Source organism: Pleurodeles waltl, chromosome 6 (genome assembly GCF_031143425.1).
Source record: "Pleurodeles waltl isolate 20211129_DDA chromosome 6, aPleWal1.hap1.20221129, whole genome shotgun sequence".
NCBI classification, from domain to species: Eukaryota; Metazoa; Chordata; class Amphibia; order Caudata; family Salamandridae; genus Pleurodeles; species Pleurodeles waltl.
This window is the reverse complement of record NC_090445.1, coordinates 366585558-366605666: the sequence shown is the minus strand read 5'-3', so window position 1 is coordinate 366605666 and position 20109 is coordinate 366585558. Positions and strand designations below refer to the sequence as shown.

General features: G+C 48.5%; 1 protein-coding gene and 1 non-coding gene across 7 annotated transcripts in view; both read right to left on the bottom strand.

The window, feature by feature from the left end:
* Positions 1-20109, bottom strand: part of CHD8 (chromodomain helicase DNA binding protein 8) — a 1013809-nt gene that overhangs the window by 112930 nt on the left and 880770 nt on the right. For all 6 annotated transcript variants that reach the window (XM_069238270.1, XM_069238269.1, XM_069238274.1 and 3 more), the window contains exon 33: positions 18899-19171. In XM_069238270.1, coding sequence (XP_069094371.1) covers positions 18899-19171 — 273 coding nt within the window. The remainder of the gene's footprint in view (positions 1-18898; positions 19172-20109) is intronic.
* LOC138302287 (small nucleolar RNA U6-53/MBII-28) lies at positions 18572-18680 on the bottom strand. The gene has a single exon (XR_011205374.1). It is a non-coding gene; the product is annotated as a small nucleolar RNA U6-53/MBII-28 (small nucleolar RNA).

Here is a 20109-nt window from a genome sequence, read left to right as displayed (position 1 = left end):
AAAAGACTGCAACTTTGTTTCAAGAAGCATCTTTAAAGAACCCTGCAACTCCCCGCAAGAAGCGTGAGACTTGCAACACTGCACCCGGCGACCCCGACTCGGCTGGTGGAGAACCAACACCTCAGGGAGGACCCCCGGACTACTCTCCGACTGTGAGTACCAAAACCTGTCCCCCCTGAGCCCCCACAGCGCCGCCTGCAGAGGGAATCCCGAGGCTTCCCCTGACCGCGACTCTCTGAAACCTAAGTCCCGACGCCTGGAAAAGACCCTGCACCCGCAGCCCCCAGGACCTGAAGGACCGGACTTTCACTGCAGAAGTGACCCCCAGGAGTCCCTCTCCCTTGCCCAAGTGGAGGTTTCCCCGAGGAAGCCCCCCCTTGCCCGCCTGCAGCGCTGAAGAGATCCCTTGATCTCTCCTTGACTTACATTGCGAACCCGACGCTTGTTCTAACACTGCACCCGGCCGCCCCCGCGCCGCTGAGGGTGACATTTCTGTGTGGGCTTGTGTCCCCCCCGGTGCCCTACAAAACCCCCCTGGTCTGCCCTCCGAAGAAGCGGGTACTTACCTGCAAGCAGACCGGAACCGGGGCACCCCCTTCTCTCCATTGAAGCCTATGCGTTTTGGGCACCACTTTGAACTCTGCACCTGACCGGCCCTGAGCTGCTGGTGTGGTAATTTTGGGGTGCCCTGAACCCCCAACGGTGGGCTACCTTGGACCAAGAACTGAACCCTGTAAGTGTCTTACTTACCTGGTAAAACTAACAAAAACTTACCTCCCCCAGGAACTGTGAAAATTGCACTAAGTGTCCACTTTTAAAGTAGCTATTTGTGAATAACTTGAAAAGTATACCTGCAATTGAAATGATTCAAAGTTCCTAATGTACTTACCTGCAATACCTTTCAAACAAGATATTACATGTTAAATTTGAACCTGTGGTTCTTAAAATAAACTAAGAAAAGATATTTTTCTATAACAAAACCTATTGGCTGGATTTGTCTCTGAGTGTGTGTACCTCATTTATTGTCTATGTGTATGTACAACAAATGCTTAACACTACTCCTTGGATAAGCCTACTGCTCGACCACACTACCACAAAATAGAGCATTAGTATTATCTCTTTTTACCACTATTTTACCTCTAAGGGGAACCCTTGGACTCTGTGCATGCTATTCCTTACTTTGAAATAGCACATACAGAGCCAACTTCCTACAGTATGTTTACAGGAGGCATCTCTAAGATGCCCTCTGGGTGTATTTTACAATAAATTGCACACTGGCCGATTATAGTTACGACACCAGGCCTTTTTGGGATCAAAGTTTTTACCCTTGTACCCAAATGAGGATTGTGAAGAGGCTTTGGACCCTCCCTCCTGAGCAGGATTTTGGGGCCCTGTAAAAAACTCTTTACTTTTTCCCTTGGATGTCTCAACACTCTTCCCCTGGGGAGTCTTTGTGACCCCTTTCTTTTGGTCACCCCCTGTTGAAGTCTTGGACACCCTTGTCTTGACCCAATGGTCCGCCTTCTTTCCCAATTCTTGGGGAGAAATTGGACCTAGGTCTACCAGATGCTGATGCAGTTTATCATTGAAACAATTACTTAAAAGGTGTTCCTTCATAAACAAATTATACAGCCCTTCATAATCATTTACACCACTGCCATTAATCCAACCATCCAGTGTTTTGACTGAGAAGTCAACAAAATTAACCCAGGTCTGGCTCGAGGATTTTTGAGCCCCCCTGAACCTAATTGTAGGAAGTTGGCTCTGTATGTACTATTTCAAAGTAAGAAATAGTGTGCATAGAGTCCAAGGGTTCCCCTTAGAGGTAAGATAGAGGCAAACAGAGATAATTCTAACGCTCTATTTTGTGGTAGTGTGGTCGATGTAGGAAGTTGGCTCTGTATGTGCTATTTCAAAGTAAGGAATAGCATGCACAGAGTCCAAGGGTTCCCCTTAGAGGTAAAATAGTGGTAAAAATAGATAATACTAATGCTCTATTTTGTGGTAGTGTGGTCGAGCAGTAGGCTTATCCAAGGAGTAGTGTTAAGCATTTGTTGTACATACACATAGACAATAAATGAGGTACACACACTCAGAGACAAATCCAGCCAATAAGTTTTTATATAGAAAAATATCTTTTCTTAGTTTATTTTAAGAACCACAGGTTCAAATTCTACATGTAATATCTCATTCGAAAGGTATTGCAGGTAAGTACCTTAGGAACTTCAAATCATCAAAATTGCATGTATACTTTTCAAGTTATTCACAAATAGCTGTTTTAAAAGTGGACACTTAGTGCAATTTTCACAGTTCCTAGGGGAGGTAAGTATTTGTTAGGTTAACCAGGTAAGTAAGACACTTACAGGGCTTAGTTCTTGGTCCAAGGTAGCCCACCGTTGGGGGTTCAGAGCAACCCCAAAGTCACCACACCAGCAGCTCAGGGCCGGTCAGGTGCAGAGTTCAAAGTGGTGCCCAAAACACATAGGCTAGAATGGAGAGAAGGGGGTGCCCCGGTTCCGGTCTGCTTGCAGGTAAGTACCCGCGTCTTCGGAGGGCAGACCAGGGGGGTTTTGTAGGGCACCGGGGGGGACACAAGCCCACACAGAAATTTCACCCTCAGCGGCGCGGGGGCGGCCGGGTGCAGTGTAGAAACAAGCGTCGGGTTCGCAATGTTAGTCTATGAGAGATCTCGGGATCTCTTCAGCGCTGCAGGCAGGCAAGGGGGGGATTCCTCGGGGAAACCTCCACTTGGTCAAGGGAGAGGGACTCCTGGGGGTCACTCCTCCAGTGAAAGTCCGGTCCTTCAGGTCCTGGGGGCTGCGGGTGCAGGGTCTCTCCCAGGTGTCGGGACTTGGGATTCAAAGAGTCGCGGTCAGGGGAAGCCTCGGGATTCCCTCTGCAGGCGGCGCTGTGGGGGCTCAGGGGGGACAGGTTTTGGTACTCACAGTCTTAGAGTAGTCCTGGGGTCCCTCCTGAGGTGTTGGATCTCCACCAGCCGAGTCGGGGTCGCCGGGTGCAGTGTTGCAAGTCTCACGCTTCTTGCGGGGAGCTTGCAGGGTTCTTTAAAGCTGCTGGAAACAAAGTTGCAGCTTTTCTTGGAGCAGGTCCGCTGTCCTCGGGAGTTTCTTGTCTTTTCGAAGCAGGGGCAGTCCTCAGAGGATGTCGAGGTCGCTGGTCCCTTTGGAAGGCGTCGCTGGAGCAGGATCTTTGGAAGGCAGGAGACAGGCCGGTGAGTTTCTGGAGCCAAGGCAGTTGTCGTCTTCTGGTCTTCCTCTGCAGGGGTTTTCAGCTAGGCAGTCCTTCTTCTTGTAGTTGCAGGAATCTAATCTTCTAGGGTTCAGGGTAGCCCTTAAATACTAAATTTAAGGGCGTGTTTAGGTCTGGGGGGTTAGTAGCCAATGGCTACTAGCCCTGAGGGTGGGTACACCCTCTTTGTGCCTCCTCCCAAGGGGAGGGGGCCACAATCCTAACCCTATTGGGGGAATCCTCCATCTGCAAGATGGAGGATTTCTAAAAGTTAGAGTCACTTCAGCTCAGGACACCTTAGGGGCTGTCCTGACTGGCCAGTGACTCCTCCTTGTTGCTTTCTTTGTTCCCTCCAGCCTTGCCGCCAAAAGTGGGGGCCGTGGCCGGAGGGGGCGGGCAACTCCACTAAGCTGGAGTGCCCTGCTGGGCTGTGACAAAGGGGTGAGCCTTTGAGGCTCACCGCCAGGTGTTACAGCTCCTGCCTGGGGGAGGTGTTAGCATCTCCACCCAGTGCAGGCTTTGTTACTGGCCTCAGAGTGACAAAGGCACTCTCCCCATGGGGCCAGCAACATGTCTCTAGTGTGGCAGGCTGCTGGAACTAGTCAGCCTACACAGACAGTCGGTTAAGTTTCAGGGGGCACCTCTAAGGTGCCCTCTGTGGTGTATTTTACAATAAAATGTACACTGGCATCAGTGTGCATTTATTGTGCTGAGAAGTTTGATACCAAACTTCCCAGTTTTCAGTGTAGCCATTATGGTGCTGTGGAGTTCGTGTTTGACAGACTCCCAGACCATATACTCTTATGGCTACCCTGCACTTACAATGTCTAAGGTTTTGTTTAGACACTGTAGGGGTACCATGCTCATGCACTGGTACCCTCACCTATGGTATAGTGCACCCTGCCTTAGGGCTGTAAGGCCTGCTAGAGGGGTGTCTTACCTATACTGCATAGGCAGTGAGAGGCTGGCATGGCACCCTGAGGGGAGTGCCATGTCGACTTACTCATTTTGTTCTCACTAGCACACACAGGCTTGTTAGCAGTGTGTCTGTGCTGAGTGAGGGGTCTCTAGGGTGGCATAAGACATGCTGCAGCCCTTAGAGACCTTCCTTGGCATCAGGGCCCTGGGTACTAGAAGTACCAGTTACAAGGGACTTTATCTGAATGTCAGGGTGTGCCAATTGTGGATACAATGGTACATTTTAGGTGAAGGAACACTGGTGCTGGGGCCTGGTTAGCAGGGTCCCAGCACTCTTCTCAGTCAAGTCAGCATCAGTATCAGGCAAAAAGTGGGGGGTAACTGCAACAGGGAGCCATTTCTTTACACAAGCCCCCCCCAGCCCACAGGCCAGGAGACTCAGCCCAAGCTGGGAGAGTCTTCCTAGTCTGTCAGGCGAGGAAGAGTAGGAGAAATAGGCTGGTTAGTTGCAGGGCCTACTCTGCCTTACATCCTTCTGTTCAGGTCATTCCCTTTGGGGAACTGACCCACTTCCACAGTGATAGGACCTAGTCTGAATTGCCTCTTGTCTGCCTCTTCAATGTCTCCACCCATTCTTTCTATTTTGGTCTTAGAGGTGTCCACCTCTGCTAACCTTATCTTGGCCAGGGTCACCCCTAGCTTACCCAGAGAGGTTACCCAGAGCTGGAGTAACCCCACCATGACCAATAGGGTCAGGGGGCCTAACTTGCTATTTGGCATGGGGTCAGACCACCATGCTAAGGATAGTGCAGCCATAAAGGCTAACACCCAGCAGAGGCCACTGACAGCTGTCAGTGCCCAGAACCACACCTTTAGCTCTTCACCTAAAAGGGAAGGGGCTAAGTTACAGGCTTCTTTGGGTTCAGGTTGCCTGTCTGCTGTATTGGAGTGGGGGGTTACCACATCTTGTAGTAAACACCCTTCTTCCACTCTTTCTTCTGTTAGCTGAGGAGCCACCCACTCAGGTTTAACAGTTGCCTGACTAGCCAGGACTTCTTGTGGGTCAGGTTGGACTTTATCAGGGCCATTTTTGGAGTTCTCCCCTACTGGAGCAGAATCTCCTTGGCTTGCTGTAACCTTGGCTAAAGGGTGTCCACCCTTCCTACTCTGTTTTCTTTTCTTCTTCTTCTGGGGCCTGCTTGCATTTACTGCAGAGGCAGGACTTCCAGAATCCTTGGGAGAGGACTGGCACTGGACCAGTTTCTCTCTTGGGCTCTGACTAACCTCTGGGTAGTCATTTCCAAGGAGACAATCAAGGGGGAGGTCTGTACTGACTACTACCCTTCTCCAGCTAAGAGTGCCACCCACTTCTATGGGCACTAAAGCCACAGGCCTCTTAGTGACCCTGTCTAGGCTAACTCTTACCCTGGCAGTCTCACCTGGGATGTACTGGTTTGAGAGCACCAGCCTGTCATGCACAATAGTGTGACTGGCACAAGTGTCTCTCAGGGCAGTGGTTGGGATTCCATTCACCAGTAGGTGGTGGAAGTGTCTACTTCCCTCTGGAATCTCCAACTCACCTGTTGGGCCCTGTTTCCAGTTGAAGGCTAGGAAGACCTCCTCATCTGAGGAGTCATCTCCCATGGCTACACTGGTTACCCCAGGAATTTTGTTCTGGGGTTTGTTTTTGGGACAAGAAGTGTCCTTGGTGTGGTGCCCAGACTGTTTACAGTTGTGGCACCATGCCTTAGTGGCATCCCAGTTCTTACCCTGGTACCCACCTTTGTTTTGGGTTGTGTCCTGGGGCCCACCCACCTGTTCTGGTTTTTGGGGGCCTACAGAGGACTCTTTTTCTTGGTTTCTAGTGTTACCCACTTTCTCCTGGGGAGTTTTTGTAACCCCTTTCTTTTGGTCACCCCCAGTGGAAGTTTTGGTTACCCTAGTCTTGACCCAGTGGTCTGCCTTCTTTCCCAATTCTTGGGGAGAAATTGGACCTAGGTCTACCAGATACTGATGCAACTTTTCATTGAAGCAGTTACTTAAAATGTGTTCTTTCATAAACAAATTATAAAGCCCAACATAGTCACACACTTCATTTCCAGTTAACCAACCATCTAGTGTTTTTACTGAGTAGTCTACAAAATCAACCCAGGTCTGGCTCGAGGATTTTTGAGCCCCCCTGAACCTAATTCTATACTCCTCAGTGGAGAATCCAAAGCCCTCAATCAGGGTACCCTTCATGAGGTCATAAGATTCTGCATCTTTTCCAGAGAGTGTGAGGAGTCTATCCCTACACTTTCCAGTGAACATTTCCCAAAGGAGAGCACCCCAGTGAGATCTGTTCACTTTTCTGGTTACACAAGCCCTCTCAAAAGCTGTGAACCATTTGGTGATGTCATCACCATCTTCATATTTTGTTACAATCCCTTTGGGGATTTTTAGGATGTCAGGAGAATCTCTGACCCTATTTAAGTTGCTGCCACCATCGATGGGACCTAGGCCCATCTCTTTTCTTTCCCTTTCTATGGCTAGGAGCTGCTTTTCCAAAGCCAATCTTTTGACCATCCTGGCTAACAGGGGGTCATCCTCACTGAGAGCATCCTCAGTGATTTCAGAAATGCTGGACCCTCCTGTGAGGGAAGCAACATTTCTGACTATCATTTTTGGAGACAGGGCTTGAGAGGCCCTGGTCTCCCTATTTAGGACTGGAAGGGGGGAATTGCCCTCCAAGTCACTAATTTCTTCCTCTGTGAAGTCATCCTCAGAGGGGTTGGCTTTTTCAAACTCTGCCAACAGCTCCTGGAGCTGAATTTTGGTAGGTCTGGAGCCAATGGTTATTTTCTTTATATTACAGAGAGACCTTAGCTCCCTCATCTTAAGATGGAGGTAAGGTGTGGTGTCGAGTTCCACCACATTCATCTCTGTATCAGACATTATTTTGCTAAAAGTTGGAAGACTTTTTAAAGAATCTAAAACTGTTTCTAGAATCTAATTTCAAACCTTTAACAAACTTTTAAACTCTAAAAGACAATGCTAAACAGGGACTTAACACACAAGGCCCTAGCAGGACTTTTAAGAATTTAGAAAAATTTCAAATTGCAAAAATGAATTTCTAATGACAATTTTGGAATTTGTCGTGTGATCAGGTATTGGCTGAGTAGTCCAGCAAATGCAAAGTCTTGTACCCCACCGCTGATCCACCAATGTAGGAAGTTGGCTCTGTATGTGCTATTTCAAAGTAAGGAATAGCATGCACAGAGTCCAAGGGTTCCCCTTAGAGGTAAAATAGTGGTAAAAATAGATAATACTAATGCTCTATTTTGTGGTAGTGTGGTCGAGCAGTAGGCTTATCCAAGGAGTAGTGTTAAGCATTTGTTGTACATACACATAGACAATAAATGAGGTACACACACTCAGAGACAAATCCAGCCAATAGGTTTTTATATAGAAAAATATCTTTTCTTAGTTTATTTTAAGAACCACAGGTTCAAATTCTACATGTAATATCTCATTCGAAAGGTATTGCAGGTAAGTACCTTAGGAACTTCAAATCATCAAAATTGCATGTATACTTTTCAAGTTATTCACAAATAGCTGTTTTAAAAGTGGACACTTAGTGCAATTTTCACAGTTCCTAGGGGAGGTAAGTATTTGTTAGGTTAACCAGGTAAGTAAGACACTTACAGGGCTTAGTTCTTGGTCCAAGGTAGCCCACCGTTGGGGGTTCAGAGCAACCCCAAAGTCACCACACCAGCAGCTCAGGGCCGGTCAGGTGCAGAGTTCAAAGTGGTGCCCAAAACACATAGGCTAGAATGGAGAGAAGGGGGTGCCCCGGTTCCGGTCTGCTTGCAGGTAAGTACCCGCGTCTTCGGAGGGCAGACCAGGGGGGTTTTGTAGGGCACCGGGGGGGACACAAGCCCACACAGAAATTTCACCCTCAGCGGCGCGGGGGCGGCCGGGTGCAGTGTAGAAACAAGCGTCGGGTTCGCAATGTTAGTCTATGAGAGATCTCGGGATCTCTTCAGCGCTGCAGGCAGGCAAGGGGGGGATTCCTCGGGGAAACCTCCACTTGGTCAAGGGAGAGGGACTCCTGGGGGTCACTCCTCCAGTGAAAGTCCGGTCCTTCAGGTCCTGGGGGCTGCGGGTGCAGGGTCTCTCCCAGGTGTCGGGACTTGGGATTCAAAGAGTCGCGGTCAGGGGAAGCCTCGGGATTCCCTCTGCAGGCGGCGCTGTGGGGGCTCAGGGGGGACAGGTTTTGGTACTCACAGTCTTAGAGTAGTCCTGGGGTCCCTCCTGAGGTGTTGGATCTCCACCAGCCGAGTCGGGGTCGCCGGGTGCAGTGTTGCAAGTCTCACGCTTCTTGCGGGGAGCTTGCAGGGTTCTTTAAAGCTGCTGGAAACAAAGTTGCAGCTTTTCTTGGAGCAGGTCCGCTGTCCTCGGGAGTTTCTTGTCTTTTCGAAGCAGGGGCAGTCCTCAGAGGATGTCGAGGTCGCTGGTCCCTTTGGAAGGCGTAGCTGGAGCAGGATCTTTGGAAGGCAGGAGACAGGCCGGTGAGTTTCTGGAGCCAAGGCAGTTGTCTTCTGGTCTTCCTCTGCAGGGGTTTTCAGCTAGGCAGTCCTTCTTCTTGTAGTTGCAGGAATCTAATCTTCTAGGGTTCAGGGTAGCCCTTAAATACTAAATTTAAGGGCGTGTTTAGGTCTGGGGGGTTAGTAGCCAATGGCTACTAGCCCTGAGGGTGGGTACACCCTCTTTGTGCCTCCTCCCAAGGGGAGGGGGCCACAATCCTAACCCTATTGGGGGAATCCTCCATCTGCAAGATGGAGGATTTCTAAAAGTTAGAGTCACTTCAGCTCAGGACACCTTAGGGGCTGTCCTGACTGGCCAGTGACTCCTCCTTGTTGCTTTCTTTGTTCCCTCCAGCCTTGCCGCCAAAAGTGGGGGCCGTGGCCGGAGGGGGCGGGCAACTCCACTAAGCTGGAGTGCCCTGCTGGGCTGTGACAAAGGGGTGAGCCTTTGAGGCTCACCGCCAGGTGTTACAGCTCCTGCCTGGGGGAGGTGTTAGCATCTCCACCCAGTGCAGGCTTTGTTACTGGCCTCAGAGTGACAAAGGCACTCTCCCCATGGGGCCAGCAACATGTCTCTAGTGTGGCAGGCTGCTGGAACTAGTCAGCCTACACAGACAGTCGGTTAAGTTTCAGGGGGCACCTCTAAGGTGCCCTCTGTGGTGTATTTTACAATAAAATGTACACTGGCATCAGTGTGCATTTATTGTGCTGAGAAGTTTGATACCAAACTTCCCAGTTTTCAGTGTAGCCATTATGGTGCTGTGGAGTTCGTGTTTGACAGACTCCCAGACCATATACTCTTATGGCTACCCTGCACTTACAATGTCTAAGGTTTTGTTTAGACACTGTAGGGGTACCATGCTCATGCACTGGTACCCTCACCTATGGTATAGTGCACCCTGCCTTAGGGCTGTAAGGCCTGCTAGAGGGGTGTCTTACCTATACTGCATAGGCAGTGAGAGGCTGGCATGGCACCCTGAGGGGAGTGCCATGTCGACTTACTCATTTTGTTCTCACTAGCACACACAGGCTTGTTAGCAGTGTGTCTGTGCTGAGTGAGGGGTCTCTAGGGTGGCATAAGACATGCTGCAGCCCTTAGAGACCTTCCTTGGCATCAGGGCCCTGGGTACTAGAAGTACCAGTTACAAGGGACTTTATCTGAATGTCAGGGTGTGCCAATTGTAGATACAATGGTACATTTTAGGTGAAGGAACACTGGTGCTGGGGCCTGGTTAGCAGGGTCCCAGCACTCTTCTCAGTCAAGTCAGCATCAGTATCAGGCAAAAAGTGGGGGGTAACTGCAACAGGGAGCCATTTCTTTACAGTCGAGTAGTAGGCTTATCAGAGGGTAGTGTTAAGCATTTGTTGTACACACACAGGCAATAAATGAGGAACACACACTCAGACAATTCCAGGCCAATAGGTTTTTATATAGAAAAATATATTTTCTTAGTTTATTTTAAGAACCACAGTTTCAAGATTTACAAACAATACTTTAAATGAAAGGTATGTCACAAGCAGGCACAAAAAGTACACCCTCAGCGGCACAGGGGCGGGCGGGTGCAGTGTCCAAACAGGCGTCGGGTTTGCAATAGGTTTCAATGGGAGACCCAGGGGTCTCTTCAGCGATGTAGGCAGGCAAGGGGGGGGGGAGCCTCTGGATTCCCTCTGCAGGCGTCGCTGTGGGGGCTCAGGGGGTCAACTCTGGTTACTCGCGGGGTCGCAGTCGCCGGGGAGTCCTCCCTGTAGTGTTAGTTCTCCACAAGTCGAGCCGGGGGCGTCGGGTGCAGAGTGCAAAGTCTCACGCTTCCGGCGGGAAACGTGTTCTTTCAAAGTTGCTTCTTTGTTGCAAAGATGCTTCTTTCTTGGAGCAGAGCCGCTGTCCTTGGTTCTTTTAGATGCAGGGTAGTCCTCTCGGGCTTCAGAGGTCGCTGGACCCTGTGTAACGCGTCGCTGGAGCAGTTCTATTGAAGTGGGGAGACAGGCCGGTAGAGCTGGGGCCAAAGCAGTTGGTGTCTCCGTCTTCTCTGCAGGTTTTTAAGCTCAGCCGTCCTTCTTCGTCTTAGGTTGCAGGAATCTATCTTGCTATGTTCTGGGAGCCCCTAAATACTCGATTTAGGGGTGTGTTCAGGTCTGGGGGGTTAGTAGCCAATGGCTACTAGCCCTGAGGGTGGCTACACCCTCTTTGTGCCTTCTCCCTGAGGGGAGGGGGGCACATCCCTAATCCTATTGGGGGAGTCCTCCATCTGCAAGATGGAGGATTTCTAAAAGTCAGAGTCACCTCAGCTCAGGACACCTTAGGGGCTGTCCTGACTGGCCAGTGACTCCTCCTTGTTGCTTTCTTTGTTCCCTCCAGCCTTGCCGCCAAAAGTGGGGGCCGTGGCCGGAGGGGGCGGGCAACTCCACTAGCTGGAGTGCCCTGGGGTGCTGTAACAAAGGGGGTGAGCCTTTGAGGCTCCTGCAGGGGGAGGTGAGAAGCACCTCCACCCAGTACAGGCTTTGTTACTAGCCACAGAGTGACAAAGGCACTCTCCCCATGTGGCCAGCAACTTGTCTGGTGTGTGGCAGGCTGCTAAAACTAGTCAGCCCACACTGGTAGTCGGGTATGGTTTCAGGGGGCATCACTAAGATGCCTTCAGGGGTGTATTTCACAATACAATGTACACTGGCATCAGTGTGCATTTATTGTGCTGAGAAGTTTGATACCAAACTTCCCAGTTTTCAGTGTAGCCATTATGGTGCTGTGGAGTTCGTGCATGACATACTCCCAGACCATATACTCTTATGGCTACCCTGCACATACAATGTCTAATGTTTTGCTTAGACACTGTAGGGGCATAGTGATCATGCACTTATGCCCTCACATATGGTATAGTGAACCCTGCCTTAGGGCTGTAAGGCCTGCTAGAGGGGTGACTTATCTATACCTATAGGCAGTGTGAGGTTGGCATGGCACCCTGAGGGGAGTGCCATGTCGACTTAGTCATTTTATCCCCACCAGCACACACAAGCTGGCAAGCAGTGTGTCTGTGCTGAGTGAGGGGTCCCCAAGTTGGCTTAAGACATGCTGCAGCCTTTAGAGACCTTCCCTGGCATCAGGGCCCTTGGTACCAGGGATACCAGATACAAGGGACTTACCTGGATGCCAGGGTGTGCTAATTGTGGAAACAAAGGTACAGGTTAGGGAAAAAACACTGGTGCTGGGGCCTGGTTAGCAGGCCTCAGCACACTTTCAAATCATAACTTGGCATCAGCAAAGGCAAAAAGTCAGGGGGTAACCATGCCAATGAGGCATTTCCTTACAAATAGCTTATTGCCATTTTTACAAAGACTGTACATGATATTGTGTTCATTCAAAGTTCCTAAAGTATCTAAGTGAAGTACCTTGCATTTAAAGTATTAATTGTAAATCTTGAACCTGTGGTTCTTAAAATAAACTAAGAAAATATATTTTTCAATATAAAAAACCTATTGGCCTGGAGTAAGTCTGAGTGTGTGTTCCTCATTTATTGCCTGTGTGTGTACAACAAATGCTTAACACTACCCTCTGATAAGCCTACTGCTCGACCACACTACCACATAATAGAGCATTAGAATTATCTATTTTTTGCCACTATCTTACCTCTAAGGGGAACCCTTCGACTGTGCACACTATTTCTTACTTTGAAATAGTATATACAGAGCCAACTTCCTACACCCCTAAATATTGTTGTATTTGCGCAGGCTGTAGTTGTGACTTTTGGTAGTTTGAGAACCCTTGCGTGTGCAGGGTTTGTATTACATAATGCGCATGGTTTTGACACTGTGTATGACTGTTTGACTTTATTAGCCAATCGTCTAGATATGGAAAGACATGTATGTGTTGTCTTCTTAGGTAGGTTGCGACTACTGCTAGGCCATTTGTGAATACCATTGGAGCTGTTGTTATTTCAAAGGGTAACACTTTGAACTGATAGTGCTTTCCTTGAATGACAAACCTGAGATATTTTCTGTGTGCAGGATGGATGGTTATGGTAAAATACGGATCTTTGAGGTCTAATGTTGCCATGAAATTGTGTTGCTATGGTAGTGGGATAACATCCTGTAGTGTTACCATATGAAAGTGTTCTGACAGAATGTAAAGATTGGGGGTTCTGAGATCTAATATTGGCCTTAAGGTGCCATCCTTTTTGGGAATTAGGAAATACCGTGAGTAAACTCCCGTTCCTACTTGATTTTGTGGCACGGGTGTAGGAAGTTGGCTCTGTATGTGCTATTTCAAAGTAAGGAATAGCATGCACAGAGTCCAAGGGTTCCCCTTAGAGGTAAAATAGTGGTAAAAATAGATAATACTAATGCTCTATTTTGTGGTAGTGTGGTCGAGCAGTAGGCTTATCCAAGGAGTAGTGTTAAGCATTTGTTGTACATACACATAGACAATAAATGAGGTACACACACTCAGAGACAAATCCAGCCAATAGGTTTTGTATAGAAAAATATATTTTCTTAGTTTATTTTAAGAACCACAGGTTCAAATTCTACATGTAATATCTCATTCGAAAGGTATTGCAGGTAAGTACTTTAGGAACTTTAAATCATAAAAATTGCATGTATACTTTTCAAGTTATTGACAAATAGCTGTTTTAAAAGTGGACACTTAGTGCAATTTTCACAGTTCCTAGGGGAGGTAAGTTTTTGTTAGGTTTACCAGGTAAGTAAGACACTTACAGGGTTCAGTTCTTGGTCCAAGGTAGCCCACCGTTGGGGGTTCAGAGCAACCCCAAAGTCACCACACCAACAGCTCAGGGCCGGTCAGGTGCAGAGTTCAAAGTGGTGCCCAAACCACATAGGCTAGAATGGAGAGAAGGGGGTGCCCCGGTTCCGGTCTGCTTGCAGGTAAGTACCCGCGTCTTCGGAGGGCAGACCAGGGGGGTTTTGTAGGGCACCGGGGGGGACACAAGCCCACACAGAAATTTCACCCTCAGCGGCGCGGGGGCGGCCGGGTGCAGTGTAGAAACAGGCGTCGGGTTCGCAATGTTAGTCTATGAGAGATCTCGGGATCTCTTCAGCGCTGCAGGCAGGCAAGGGGGGGGTTCCTCGGAGAAACCTCCACTTGGGCAAGGGAGAGGGACTCCTGGGGGTCACTTCTCCAGTGAAAGTCCGGTCCTTCAGGTCCTGGGGGCTGCGGGTGCAGGGTCTCTCCCAGGCGTCGGGACTTTGGATTCAAAGAGTCGCGGTCAGGGGAAGCCTCGGGATTCCCTCTGCAGGCGGCGCTGTGGGGGCTCAGGGGGGACAGGTTTTGGTACTCACAGTATCAGAGTAGTCCTGGGGTCCCTCCTGAGGTGTTGGATCTCCACCAGCCGAGTCGGGGTCGCCGGGTGCAGTGTTGCAAGTCTCACGCTTCTTGCGGGGAGCTTGCAGGGTTCTTTCAAGGCTGCTGGAAACAAAGTTGCAGCCTTTCTTGGAGCAGGTCCGCTGTCCTCGGGAGTTTCTTGTCTTTTCGAAGCAGGGGCAGTCCTCAGAGGATGTCGAGGTCGCTGGTCCCTTTGGAAGGCGTCGCTGGAGCAGGATCTTTGGAAGGCAGGAGACAGGCCGGTGAGTTTCTGGAGCCAAGGCAGTAGTCGTCTTCTGGTCTTCCTCTGCAGGGGTTTTCAGCTAGGCAGTCCTTCTTGTAGTTGCAGGAATCTAATTTTCTAGGGTTCAGGGTAGCCCTTAAATACTAAATTTAAGGGCGTGTTTAGGTCTGGGGGGTTAGTAGCCAATGGCTACTAGCCCTGAGGGTGGGTACACCCTCTTTGTGCCTCCTCCCAAGGGGAGGGGGTCACAATCCTAACCCTATTGGGGGAATCCTCCATCTGCAAGATGGAGGATTTCTAAAAGTTAGAGTCACCTCAGCTCAGGACACCTTAGGGGCTGTCCTGACTGGCCAGTGACTCCTCCTTGTTATTCTCATTATTTTCTCCGGCCTTGCCGCCAAAAGTGGGGGCCGGGCCGGAGGGGGCGGGCAACTCCACTAGCTGGAGTGTCCTGCGGTGCTGGGACAAAGGGGTGAGCCTTTGAGGCTCACCGCCAGGTGTTACAGCTCCTGCCTGGGGGAGGTGTTAGCATCTCCACCCAGTGCAGGCTTTGTTACTGGCCTCAGAGTGACAAAGGCACTCTCCCCATGGGGCCAGCAACATGTCTCTAGTGTGGCAGGCTGCTGGAACTAGTCAGCCTACACAGATAGTCGGTTAAGTTTCAGGGGGCACCTCTAAGGTGCCCTCTGGGGTGTATTTTGCAATAAAATGTACACTGGCATCAGTGTGCATTTATTGTGCTGAGAAGTTTGATACCAAACTTCCCAGTTTTCAGTGTAGCCATTATGGTGCTGTGGAGTTCGTGTTTGACAAACTCTCAGACCATATACTCTTATGGCTACCCTGCACTTACAATGTCTAAGGTTTTGTTTAGACACTGTAGGGGTACCATGCTCATGCACTGGTACCCTCACCTATGGTATAGTGCACCCTGCCTTAGGGCTGTAAGGCCTGCTAGAGGGGTGTCTTACCTATACTGCATAGGCAGTGAGAGGCTGGCATGGCACCCTGAGGGGAGTGCCATGTCGACTTACTCGTTTTGTCCTCACTAGCACACACAAGCTGGCAAGCAGTGTGTCTGTGCGGAGTGAGAGGTCTCCAGGGTGGCATAAGACATGCTGCAGCCCTTAGAGACCTTCCTTGGCATCAGGGCCCTTGGTACTAGAAGTACCAGTTACAAGGGACTTATCTGGATGCCAGGGTCTGCCAATTGTGGATACAAAAGTACAGTTTAGGGAAAGAACACTGGTGCTGGGGCCTGGTTAGCAGGCCTCAGCACACTTTCAATTGTAAACATAGCATCAGCAAAGGCAAAAAGTCAGGGGGCAACCATGCCAAGGAGGCATTTCCTTACAACGGGTTCTATTGCTTGTTTGAGTAATAGAGATTTGACCTCTTCCTGTAACAGAGTGTGTGGTTTTGGTGGAATGCTTGGTGGAGTTTGTATCAATTCTAGGCAATAGCCATTGCGGATAATTGATAATACTCAGTTGTCTGTGGTAATGTTTAGCCAATTGTTGTGGAACTTTTGCAGTCTTCCCCACACGGGGGAGGTGCGAATTGGAAAGGAATGGTACAAGTCACTGTTTACCCTGTGAGGCTTGTTTTGATGTCCGATATTTTCCCCTGCCTCTGGGGTACTGGCCTCTATAACCTCTGAAACTACCTCTCTGATATGGAGGTTGATAGGGTGATTTTGGCTGTGATGTGGATAGCTCTGTAATCTGGGGCCTAAATCCACCTCTAAACTGTGGTTTCCGAAAGGATCCCCTGTATTGTGTGGTGTATAGTGCACCCATGGCCTTTGCGGTGTCTGAGTCTTTACGCAATCTTTCAATTGCAGTGTCCACCTCTGGGCCGAATTTTTTTATTTTTTTATTTTTATTAAACAGCATATTCAACACCGCTTGTTGAATTTCAGGTTTGAACCTGGAAGACTTGAGCCATGCGTGCCTCCTGATTGTTACAGCAGTGTTGACGCTCCTGGCAGCTGTGTCTGCTAAGTCTAGGGCAGACCTAATTTGGTTACTGGAGATGGCTTGCCCTTCCTCGACTATCTGCTGTGCCCTCTTTTGGTGTTCTTTGGGGAGATGCTGAATTATATATTTCATCTCATCCCACTGGGCCCTATCGTATCTAGCCAACAACGCCTGAGAGTTGGCTATTCTCCATTGGTTGGCTGCCTGGGATGCCACTCTCTTCCCTGCAGCATCAAATTTTCTGCTCTTTGTCTGGTGGGGGTGCATCACCTGACGACTGCGAGTTTGCCCTCTTCCTAGCAGCGCTTACTACCATTGAGTCTGGAGGGAGTTGCTGAGTTATATACATAGGATCAGAGGGAGGTGGCTTGTATTTCTTCTCTACCCTTGGAAGTTATTATTCTCGCTTTGACAGGCTCGCTAAAAATTTGATCAGCATGTTTTAGCATGCCTGGGAGCATAGGGAGTGACTGATATGTGCGTGGAGGAGTGTGTATTAAATACAAACTCGTCCTCCAACTATTCAGTGTGCATGGTGACACTATGGTATCTTGGCTAGTACTTGATTGTACCCTGTACTACCTTCAGGTGGTGAAGGCTTTGAGGGATAACAGTCTGGGTCATTATCGGAATGGGATCTGGATCATAAAGATCCCATGGATCTATATTGTGCTGTGAATCAAATTAATGTGATGGTGACTGCATAGGTGTAGGGCTGCTAGGAGGAGAAATATGTGGAGAGTGAGGAGGAGACTGAGAAGGAGAAAATTGAGGCAGTGGAGGTCTCTCCTTTGTTTTTGGCACTTTAGCTGGAGATTGTGTAGTGTCCAAATCTTTCTGAAAGGCTAATTTCCTCTTTGGTTTTGGAGAAGGCGCAATCAAATGTGGATATGAATCCTGGCGTGCCTTTTATCCATTTCTTCTATGATAGGCTGCATTTGTGAGTCCTCCTCAGTAAATTTCTGGTTTCTCCAAGTACTTTTGAAAGTCCATGTTCCTCAGTATAAGCCAGTTTTTTCGGCTCCCAAACTGGCTTTTTCAAGGATCGAAAAAGATGGAGTTGAAAATGGTCTCAGTTCTGAAAAAGGATTTCGACTCGGAAGAGTGGTGTTTGGTTGGTTCGGAAACGGAGCTTCGACTCGAGTCCGATGGCTTCTGAGGAGTGGCCTTTTTCGGTGCCGAACTTTTTTCGGGTAGAGGCATGGCCTTCTGGCAGTGGCATCCCCAAGGTCTTATGTTTCGGCTTGTATGGGACAGGGGAAGGTGTACTCACGTGCTGTCCTGCCGTGACGGGTCTGTCCTCCTCGGATTCCTGCTCGGAGTTGGATCCTTGAACGGAGACAGCGGTCTGCATAATCTCTTCTTCTTAGACGTCGAGATGTTCGGTGCTTTTGGATGCCATCTCGAGTCTCCGTGCTCTGTCTCGGAGCGTCTTCTTGGATCGGAAGGATCTGCAGGCTTCGCAATTTTCTTCCCGATGGTCTGGGGAAAGGCAGAGATTACAGACTAGATGTTGGTCCACATAAAGGAATTTAGCGTGGCACCGAGGACAGAATCGTAATGGAGTCCGGTCCATGAGGCTTCCACGCGGTCGGACCGACGAGGCCCAAGTTGGGCGGGGGCACCCCCATGGGCGAGTAAAGATGTTTGATCCGACGGTACCGAAGTGTTGAAAGAAGGTGTAATGCGATCGTAACAATACTGACGAGAAATAAAGAGTTTTCAAGCTTTTCCGAATCGAACTATCGGAGCGAAAGGAAACACATCCGAACCCGATGGCGGAAAGAAAACAATCTAACATGGAGTCGATGCCCATGCACAATGGAGCCGAAAGGGAGGAGTCACTCGGTCCCGTGACTCGAAAAGACTTCTTCGAAGAAAACCAACTTGTAACACTCCTAGCCCAACAGTAGATGGCAGACGTATGCACAGCATGTGTATCTGCAGCTACACATGCCATCGAACATACATATATGGAAAGATGGCTGTCACTGCAGGAACAGCAGCCCTCATAGGGAAATATGCTCTTATGTGGAGAAATTCCCTAATGGGAATGCCAAGAAATGGTTTACTCAGTCACACTGGATAAAAGCAAATTGTGGCTTGTTTATTAGATCTCGAAACTTAAAGATTCAATGGGATTGACAGGCTATTAATCTATGTGCTCTACTGACTCACTAAACTTGAATCACCGGTGGCATCTCAAATACACAACCTAACAATTACAATTGCAGCAAGACCCTTGCACATCTGCAGTATACCTCACAGACAACAAGTACATAGGTTCCCCCTATGTTGATGTATGTGAATGCCTCGGGTCCCACAGTCATTGGAGAATAGAACAATGAAATCACTCTCACCCAGTTTGTTGGATAAGCCTGGTGTGTCAGCATTAGCATGGCAACTCATCACAGGCAAACATGCTGGAAAGGACAGTGAAGGATAGATTCAAATTATATGGGTGTGGTCCCTAACATAAGCTGCATAAGAATAGGTAAAATGATCACAATCCCATTAACTGTTTATCAGTAGAATTAGCATAAAGGTTCCAAAGCCAGGACTGGTGTGTTTTGCAGAGCAGGGAAAAGTTAGTGCTGTAAAGAAGCACAGAGTGAAGCTCGCTGGAACAACTCACATCTTTCATCTGAACAGTGAACTCTTTCTCATCGATTCCCCGACGGAGCTTAGTGAACTGGGAGGCAGCCTCATCCTCCAAGTTACTACTGCGAGGTGTTGTGGCAAAGGAATCATCACATGCCCCAGTCGAGTGGGAGGTGTCAGGGGAGAAAGGAACCGTTCCCTGTGGTTGCACACTGATAATGGACTCTGGTGTACGCCGGGGACTCGGCCACTTCCCTGTCAGCACTGCCTGAGAGACGAGATCGATGCGGTTTATCAACACCCGGTCCTGTGGTGGGGAGGGGAAATGGAAGAAAATCAGAACGGACCATGTATACAATTAGTTATCATTAAACATTTCAAAGCTTTAGACTGTAAGCCAGAAGGAAACAACTTTCTATCATTGTAATTAAAAAAATCTTTAACTAAAAACCTACAGAAAAGGAAAACGTTACTTACCTGCAAGTTTTGGTGTGTGCTTGAAGTGCTGTAGACGCACATGCTTTGCAATCTCCTACCATGTAATATTGGGTGTGGATGCGGCAAGTTGAGAACAAGTTAAAAATGTATGTGTAATAATGGAAAACACAACATAAGCTTGCATTTGGGAAGGAGAGAACACATGTCAATCTACTGTACTACAGGCTACACACCAATACCTAAAGGGAAATAAAGTCTGTTTGTAGCTATAGATTACATGCTTTGTAGAAGCTTACACGTAGTTCAAGATGCTTGGAATAAAGTCCCAAGGACATTTTGCTCTACCTGTGTTTCTTGTCAGACATTTTTGTCACAGTAATGCATTGTGAAGGTGTGGGGTAGACCATGCAGCAGTACATTTAGCTTTAATATAAGAGACCGTAATATATATTTCACCATCCAGCTTGCAAGCCTTGACTCACAAATATAATTACCTAAGTGGGCTTTAGCAAAAGCAAGAGTTGTTTGTTTTCCAAATAGATTTTGTACAATCAGTGTCAAACACCAGTGCTCTTTTTACACCCAATGTGTATAATGCTCTTTCAGCAACTGACTGAAGTTGTTGAAAGTACAGTACATCAATGGTTTGACTGACAGATTGGGGAGACTATCTTTGGCAAAAAACCTGAATTTATCCTCATGATGACCCAATTTGGTGAACCTGAATGAAGGGTTTCTTTGCCTTTATGGCCTGCTATTTACTTTATCTTTGCAAAGATATAATTACAACCAGCAAAGTAACCTTCC